Source organism: Sphaeroforma arctica (assembly GCF_001186125.1).
Source record: "Sphaeroforma arctica JP610 unplaced genomic scaffold supercont1.29, whole genome shotgun sequence".
NCBI classification, from domain to species: Eukaryota; class Ichthyosporea; order Ichthyophonida; genus Sphaeroforma; species Sphaeroforma arctica.
Genome location: NW_014040529.1, coordinates 206,767 through 216,198, shown reverse-complemented (window position 1 = coordinate 216,198; position 9,432 = coordinate 206,767). Strand labels below are relative to the sequence as shown.

The window sequence follows — 9,432 nt, the reverse complement described above, 5'->3', positions numbered from 1 at the left end:
GGAAGACAAGGAGGAATATACCAAGTCTGAATTACGAAGAAGAAGAAAGAACGATCTCAAGCTAATGGCGCAAACGTAAAATATGTTACGATCGTACTACCAACAAACAAAAATTTGTAGATAAAATCATGTACTGGCAGAGTCAGCAAGATAGACTTACCGATGCAGAAGTAGGAGATGTTGTGAGGGTAGAAGCCGATAGACCATATGTTGGCAATCCAGTGCCCAATGTTGACGATGCTGCCGAAGTAGAAAAAGTAGAAGAGTATGAATATCAAGTTGGAGATGGTCAGCATAACTATACATCTGAAGAATGTGACAATTGTTACGATTGGGATGGCGAAGAGAATCCCTTTGACACTAGAAATTGTCACATTGAAAGTTCACTCAATGAAGCCGAGACCAATGAATCGGCAAATCGACATATAGAAGCGGAATTGGGAATTGGGTTACAGTACATGGTGAACAGTATGTCTGACGCGCAAGTACTGCAAAATCTTAAGCGGCATAACTTAAACTTACCAAACTCACCGACTCCGAAGGACCTTCGAGCCGATCTACTCGACAAGTGCACCAACGATGCTTACAACGATAGCTATGACGAGCTTCATCGTTTTTCAACCCAAACTATCATGAAAACATGGCTGACAAGCAAGATACGCACGATACTATGCTTGGAATGGTCGATAGATGAACACGCCTTCTGTGCATAGTGCGCAATGTACTACTTCTACTACCCTGCAATATATTTACTACTTTTTACTACTACTACTATTTACTACTAAATATTTCAATAAATATAACACGAGCGAGAACTGTCGGTTGGCAATTATTTAAATTTGCTCAAAAAAATTTAAAATAATAAAGAACCTGTCGTTTATTTAGATTTCCTACTTGCACTTATATTTCTACCAACACTTTGAGGTAGTCGTTTTAAAATTTAATACATTATGGTGTTGTAAACTCGGGGTAGCAACCTTTTTACTTTAGGTTGCAAACTTTTTCTGAATGGTAGCATTTTTACTTGAGGTTGCAAAAAAAATTATGAATGGTAGCAAACTTTTTACGTGAGGTTGCAAACTTTTTCTAAATGGTAGCAAACTTTTTCTGAATGGTAGTAAACTTTCTTATCGGAGGCTCAAATCTTCAGGGCTTGTTTTTTTTAGGGTTACAGCACTAAATAAATATGTGTATATATATATAAATATAAACTTATACACACGAGTCTCAACATGATCCTCAGGGCAGCTAACTAATCCTACGGCACATAATGATATTGTGGTGTCAATTCAATTTCGCGCTACTCCAAGCAATTCTACATCTGCAATTATATATTTTTCAGTACTTGATTCTGTAGAAGGCCAGCTATGCAAATATTGTACTACTACTCCTACGACACATAATGATATTATGGTGTCAAACTAGCGCTACTCCTACCACCTGTAGAAGGCCAGCTACTTATTATACTACTACTCCTACCACATCCAACGATATTGTGGTGTCAAACTAGCGCTACTCCTACCACCTTCTGTCGAAGGCCAGCTATGTATTATACTACTACTCCTACCACATCCAACGATATTGTAGTGTCAAACTAGCGCTACTCCCAACGCTTCTATTACACCTGGTACTACTACTACTATTATGTATAATAATTTACAGTATATATATACATAGATGTTTGACAATTCCAACCACTCTGACATTTGTTTATAAAATTACTGTAGCTTTTTTAAAAACAACCAAAAATACAATATGCTGGACACCTGTAGTGTATGTAAATGCTTTGTTGTAGCCGACGCTGTGTACATGAAGCATGGCGAGTTCTTCAGAAACAGACTGGTGCAGTTTAAACTGCGCCACATAGAGACTCATTGAATAGGGTCATATCTCAGGAGCGTCAAAAATCCCCATGTATGCTGTATCCATTTCCGCAAAGAGGACTTCAACATATCTCCGGGAGGAGACGGTAGTCGTGAACGACCGTACGAATTTGGCCGTTTAAGAACGAACAATGGTCGAACCGCAACGCCGCGGTTGTATATGTCCCGGTGCGAGGAGCAATCATACCAGGATGCGAACGATGGTTTTGTTGTCACCAACTTACACCATACATTATAATACGGTTGAGAGCTTCGAGGTTGTTACCGGAGGTATAGTGGGGCGTCCTATATTAAACCAAGAGACACCAATATCCGGCTCACCCTCACAATCGCCAACATCATCACCCAATGCCCCTACTACTGCTGCTACTACTTATACTACCGCGCACAGTGCTACCATTTCTGCTGCCCAGCACCCTCCGAGACATAGTCAACCTACACAGGCAGTCTTGACACCAGACAATAACAGCTCTGAGATATCGACACGTCGTGGGACTCGTAGTGCTCGTAGTGCTCGTACTACTCCGCACAGTGCTACTACTGCTGGTAGTGCGCAGTCTCGTACACAGACAGGTTTAACGGGACCACCATTGCCTCCACCTGTTATACTTCGGACAAGCGATAGAACTCGGAATACAAATACTACTCCGCACAGTGCTACTACTGCTGCTACTGGCAGTAGTGCGCAGTCTCACCGACAGGTAGTCATACCAAGTGCACCTACTATGTCTACTACGCATACTACGCATACTACGCCGAAGACTCGGAAAAGAAAGCGTCCGGCTAGTAGTGGTAATCGTTGTACTAGCAGTGCTGCGAACAGTGGGAATCGTGATACTACTAGCAGTGCTGATACTACTGAACCAATCCTAGTTCATGTGCCTGAAATTTGGAAACATGGCTTTTATGATCAAGACACTGGCGAGTTTACCCTCATTAGCAAGGCTGAAAATGAAGCAGCGCATACGTTTGAAGATGAAGCAGCACATCCGGTTAAAGATGAAGCAGTAAATCCGGTTGACGATGAAGCAGCACATCCGGTTGACGATAAAATCAGTCTATGTGATGAACTAAGTGATCGCGAACGCAGTGAATCGAATGAACGATACAGTAGTCGTGACCCAAGTGATTCTGATAACATACTATATACTTATCAAAGCTTTTTTTAAAAAGAGAGCAATAAATGAACATACATAGTAGTAGTATATTTCATTCAAAACGGGTAGTATTCAGCAGTAAATAGCAATATGGGTAGTATTTTTGCCTACCATTTTCGTTACTTGTTCTACTACTTGTACTTTTACTTCTAAAACTACTTGCACTTTTACTTCTACTACTACTTGCACTTTTACTTCTACTACTACTTGCACTTTTGCTTCTACTACTACTTGCACTTTTGCTTCTAATACTACTTGCACTTTTGCTTCTACTACTATTTGAACTTTACATACCCCGCTTTGTTCCGATAGTTGTACATGTCGGAATCCATCCCATTCAATGTCATGAACGCGAGTCTTTCGCATAGCACTCTCCATCTGAGATTTGTAGCTGTTATGTTTCGACAACGTGGTTCCAAAGTGTACAGCCGGTTGTTCCACAAGTTCCCCCGATATTTCTATACAGTACAGTTTCTTGTTCTATCTCACGTTCCGACTTATAAACTTCAGACATACATTACTTAGCTTTACCGTTACAAAACCTTAAGGCTGACGTAGTATATTCAGAGCTCGGATCTTCGTGACCGCAGATCGCATGAATAGGACAAGCACAGCCTTTGCAGGTATGTTTTCCACCTTCGGGAACTACTAATGAATCACCAGGCTTTTCACATTTTGTACCTGCTGCACACGTCCTCTCATCGCCAGTGCTAGTAGTATCTCCAGTGGCAGTATCTCCAGTGGTAGTATTTCCAGTAGTTTGGACAACATACTTCACGATGGAATTGTCTCGCGGTCTAATAGCCACAGAGCTACCAGTTATTCCTTCTTGGTCACATAGGGCTCTATAGATATTAGCAGGCGTACATATACCACCTTTGTTTGATTTTACATCGTGGCCTTCTACAAATCTTTGTAGCACGATATTCACATACGCAAAATGTGTGTCAAGCGCTGTTTTCCCATCTTGAGCTTACCCATCTGGTGGTTGCATCTGAGGTGTAGTGGTGTAATGTAGGGAGTTGGAAAATGCGGACGCATTTTCTGACTGCATCTCCAGACTGGTAATATTGGGCATCGTCTTCCGCACGTGGTAAAGTAGTGCTTCAATAGCGAGCACAACAAATGGCGCGTCTTGCCCTCCGTTATCGTCTGGTATATAATAATAATAAAACGATGTCTGTAAGTGTTTGGTCGGATCTTCGTACCTTGTACCTTGTATTAACCCCGCATGAGCATAAACCCTAGATGAGACATCCCTGATTTGCCAAAGTACTTACTTTGCCCTTCATTCTTTTTTATAGGAAGAATATGCGAGTATGAATAGGATGGTGTAATAAGCCGGGCCTCCACATTAGACTCTATGTATAAACGTACTCTTAAGCAGAACGCAAATTATAAACGTACTCTTAATAGTACGAGGAGCTTAAGTTTCCTAAATGTACTCTTAATAGCACGAGGAACTTAAGTCTCCTAAATGTGCTTTTAATAGTACGAGGAACTTAAGTTTCCTAAAATGGGGTTTAATGGTTTTATTAATTAATACCTTTTCCATTTAACATATCAGATATTTGGATGAGGCCATTAAAAGACCTCAGTAAAATACCAAACATAAAAGAGTTGGTCTAGTTCTATTAATAGAGCTTTATTTACTTTCCAATTTTATTTATATCTGAATACTTTGGTAGCGAGATGGCTCAACCGAATATAGGTTTCTAGGGACAATTAACGTTAACTAGTTGATCCTCCGATAAGCTAGCCAGATGTGCCAGTCTGATGAAGGCTAAGTCAGTAATTCTTGATAGTGGCAAGTTATTGGTTAAGACAATAACTAAGGACGTCAAGAGTATTTTTCTTTTATTTATTTCTAAAGATAGGATTTTATGAGTTTCTCGGATTCGCCCCAGAATAGAGCGACAACGAAACACTAAATAAAATCCCTTCGGCGGAAACAGTACTGAGAGGACTATATATAGGCAATGTCTCAGCCTCACAAACCCTCAGAGTATTGCTATTTTCACGAGGCAAACCTAACTTTATTAAACGTCTCATTTCGTTTATTTATATCGATATTTACACGATATTTAGAATTTACCTACGCGTTTATTTATTCTAAGGCATTAGAATTGTCTTTATCAGACCGAATATTACAATGGGTAGTATCAAAATTCACGACCGATAAGTTGTGGGAGTGGAAGTAGTCAAACAGGTGTGGGACTAGAAGTAGGATTGGAAGGTAAATATATATGCATACCTTCTGTTTGTGATCGGTAATTACAAGTAATGTGCCAGGGTTGTCGGTTGGTGCATCTTTCAGAATCGACCGTTTTGGGATCTCGGCTCGGATTTTGTTGCTCGCAAAAGTAATAATTTTGATCTTCAGCTGCTTACAGGCTTCCATCATACTCACAAATTCTTTAGAGTTGGAAGTATTGTTTGAAGTTGTCCTTCAGTAATCCAGCGATTTTGCTTGGAAATTCGTAGTACAATTTGCAAGCTATGCAAGAATTTGTGTATTGATGTCCCCGTCCTGTGCACTCTCTAAAAAATTGATATGCCATGCAATGATTAATGCAGTCGCTCTCTTCTTCCTGGTGGTTTGCGAGTGTATATTTAACATATTCCACACTGCTATCCAATACAATCTCATAATTTTGAGATCGTTCATCTTCTTAATCTTCTCGACGTTCTTATCCTCACTATCGACTCGATCTGATCATCTATTAAGCATTTCTTGTATACATTCTACTACTCTACGAAATCCTGTATAGTAGTAGGACAAGCCAGCTAGGCACGGTGATCTCCTTGTCAGCATATTTAACAGAAGATTAAAGGTATCTCTATATATTTGGATGTTGCTCTTGATAGCACATTTACAGTGTTCATACAGACGGCTTAGACTATCCCATCCTCTTAAGAACACAGGTAAATCTCTGAACAGATGTCCTCCCATTTTCACGTTCCATAGTTATCCGGATCGGTGTTCTAGGTTAGAATGTACCCAATCCATGGCACCCATTAGTTTGTCCTGGGGAACCCTATATGAATACTTTTGCACCATCAGTAGAAGTTCTACTACTACCACTTCGACCATTTGCGCCATGTTAGTGCAGAGTACAATTCGGTATGTGTTGGCTGGCCTGGATCGGAAGTATCATAGTCGGAACCAACAAGCGCGATGATTTGGTTTGAACCGATATTTGGAAGTAGTATTTCAACAGCATGATTAGCCGGGGTATAGGGAACATCTGTTGATGTGTCAGGGACGGGTGAGGGTACGGTGGTTAGTCAACATGCTGGAGAAAAGATCCAAGGTGTTCGTGGAGGGTCCAGATACCGTGGAAGTCGTGGGACTCCTGTAATTGCTGAAGGAGGTCAGGGCCAATGGGCGGCAGAGGCTCTCATTTGCTGCAGATGTATTGGTTGTTTGTCTTGCTGGTGTAGGAGCTACAAAATCCATCCGACTAAAACTACTACCACTACTACCACAACTATTTGTTGGTATTTCAACGTGTACTCGTAAAGGTGTAGGAGCTATAAAATTTGCCCAACTTAGACTGCTACTCCTACTACTACTACTATCACAGAGTTGTACATTGGCACCACATGTTTCTTATGCGGTGTGTCTATGGCACCCTCTAAATGCGTTACTTTGCTGAATCTTGTAAGTGCAATATCAAGATTAGTCAGCATGTTCTTTACTCGCATATCTAAACATCGATTGTCATTTTTTGATAGATCTACCGGCTTTTTGCGTACATATATGCTAGTCCTAGTACGCTCTCCATCAACCCTTGCTCGTCATCTAAACTTAAGTTTGGGCTCAGGGGTTTTTGCTTGTACTTTATCTACTTCGTCAACTACATCTACTTCGTCAACTACAACATCTACTTCGTCAACTACAACATCTACTTCGTCTACTACAACATCTACTTCGTCCGGCGATAGCTGTCCCACTTCATCTACTCCCACTTCACGCGTAGGGTTGGCCTGCATTTCATCGTCAACCACCTTTGTTAGATCACTGATCAGTTGTCGTGATTCATCGATAGCTTCAACAATGTCCGCCAATGTAGGCGATGATAGGTAATCATCAGTCATTGTTTTGTATTTTATTCACTGTATATGTATACATTCGCTCGTCTAAACAAGGTGTTCATTTATAATCAAAACAAGAATGAGATGTAAATTTTGTACACTATTTACTACTACTACTTCTGGATTTGACTCCTACTACTTTTGCAGTATGAATTCTACTACTACTTGTGCAATATGAATTCTACTACTACTTGTGCAATATGAATTCTACTACTACTGCTGCAATATGACTTATACTGCATCTGCACCAGTATGACTTCTACTACTACTTCTGCAAATATTTATATACTATTATTTTTATAAGTATCATTTGTCACCTGTCAACCAACGGGTTTTTTAAAAACAAGCCAGAAATGTAAAAATAGAATAAATATTGATCAATAAAAATCAGTTAATGAATAGCTATCAAAGCTCATTTATAACATTGTACTAATGATTATATTGTGACAAAATTAAAAATATTTATTTCTAAAAATATATTCATAGAATTTGTGTTTTCAACTACTATGAGCTAGCAATATTAGTGGTTGTTAAATTTTCTTCTGAAAGACATTAAATCGATATTCATTGGTCTAGATTTTGTTGAAAATCGCACAAATTATTCAAATTCTTCATTTGTACCAAGTTCTGGTACAAATGTTTTGCCGGACCTTTCTGTTCAAAAAATAGGTTGGTATTTCGCAGTGCGGGCTCTTTAAAATATGAAACACGTAAAACTTTGTCCTCTTGCAACATGAATCAAGGTCGTAAATCCAACCCTTCTATGAGCTTAGGCTCAGAATATAAAATAACACAAACAATCCTGCGGATCGCAGGATTTCTAATTTTATTTTTTGGGCCAGAAGTTTGAGAATTTTGCGACTCGCAGGATTGTTTGGCACTGGTGATATGAAGCACGTATTGAAGTCTGCCGTATAAATAGACACAATCCTCAGCCCTCAGGCTCAGGCCTCAGGAGTCAGGACACTGAGCCACAGACGCACAGTCCACACTATACAGTCCACACTTGTAAATATTTTTAGAGCTTTCTTATTTTTATAAAAAGCAACTGGTCACCAACTCACCACTCAGTGCTCACCACTCATCTCTGCACCACTCACCAGTCCCCACTCACCAGCCAACAGGCATCAGGTCAATGCTCAATTTTTCATTGACCGATGGTCCGAATGCCCGATGCACAGCCTTCTATTTAAATAAATTAACAATTCATTGGCCCCTTGGAGTTTGGACCCATTGGATGTATTTCAAATGTTTTAAATTAATGTGCATTTAGAAATTCTGGAGTCTGGATTTAAAATAAAAATACCCGTCATAACTTCTGAATCTACAGCATGTCGCGTGACTGTGAGTATGTTTTCACATAAGTATTTACATCACGATCACATTCATCAATGTGGTGATTGGTGACTTTATAGTAGACATTAATTTTTATACTCATAATAAATAGTACTATGTACTTGTGAGATAGAGAGTTGAATTCATGAGTAAATATGTGAATAATGAGTAAATGTTCGTTCATACCAACTAGAATGTCCATCACTAACATCAAACATGACTCCACGAAGTCCCGGGTCGGGCGCCTGGGTGCCTGACTGCCTGAGCCTGACATGAGCTATTAGCTTTTTTTTTCCAGACCAAATATATGACAGGTCAACTGTCACATGCCGTCATTGTATTTTTTTTTAGCATACTTCACGTAGCACGCAGACTAAATCAGCGTCATTTATTACACTGGACGGCAAGTGGAATCCTATTGAGAATATCATTGTTAAGGAATACTAGACATCTTTGCATACACAACATCATGAGGGCAGGCGGGAATCTCGGGAGGAATACAACGGAGTCAATGGAACACTCATCAGGTCTCAATAAACCAAATAACGAATCTTCAGAAGCGAACTTATCTCTTGATTTTGGATCAGTACAGGTAAGTATCGTTTTAGTAATTTTAACGTATAGAAAGCTGATACGTGTAATTTAATCTAGCATCAGTTACTGTTATACTCTGAAGTCTACGACGGGATAATGACAATATATATATATATATATATATATATATATATGTATATTATGCATATACATATACATATACATATACATATGCATATACATATACATATACATATACATATACATATACATATTCATATACATATACATATACGTATGTTTATATTTATATGTTTATATTTATATGTGTATGTTTATGTTTATTGTACATACACACATACACACGCACACACACACACATACACACACACACACACACACACACACACAAACATACACACACA

General features: G+C 39.2%; 3 protein-coding genes across 3 annotated transcripts; 2 read left to right on the top strand and 1 right to left on the bottom strand.

Annotated features, from left to right (window-relative positions):
* Positions 1–128: 128 nt before the first annotated feature.
* SARC_00853 (hypothetical protein) lies at positions 129–713 on the top strand (the record flags this gene model as incomplete). The annotated part of the gene is made up of 1 exon (XM_014305470.1): positions 129–713. The coding sequence occupies one exon, from the start codon at positions 129–131 to the stop codon at positions 711–713; it is 585 nt and encodes a 194-aa protein (XP_014160945.1).
* A 1,301-nt stretch (positions 714–2,014) lies between these two features.
* Positions 2,015–3,052, top strand: SARC_00852 (hypothetical protein; the record flags this gene model as incomplete). Its single annotated transcript, XM_014305469.1, has 1 exon — positions 2,015–3,052. One exon carries the CDS (start codon positions 2,015–2,017, stop codon positions 3,050–3,052), a length of 1,038 nt encoding a protein of 345 aa, XP_014160944.1.
* Positions 3,053–6,841: 3,789 nt separating this feature from the next.
* SARC_00851 (hypothetical protein) lies at positions 6,842–7,141 on the bottom strand (the record flags this gene model as incomplete). Its single annotated transcript, XM_014305468.1, has 1 exon — positions 6,842–7,141. The coding sequence occupies one exon, from the start codon at positions 7,139–7,141 to the stop codon at positions 6,842–6,844; it is 300 nt and encodes a 99-aa protein (XP_014160943.1).
* Between the last annotated feature and the right edge of the window lie 2,291 nt (positions 7,142–9,432).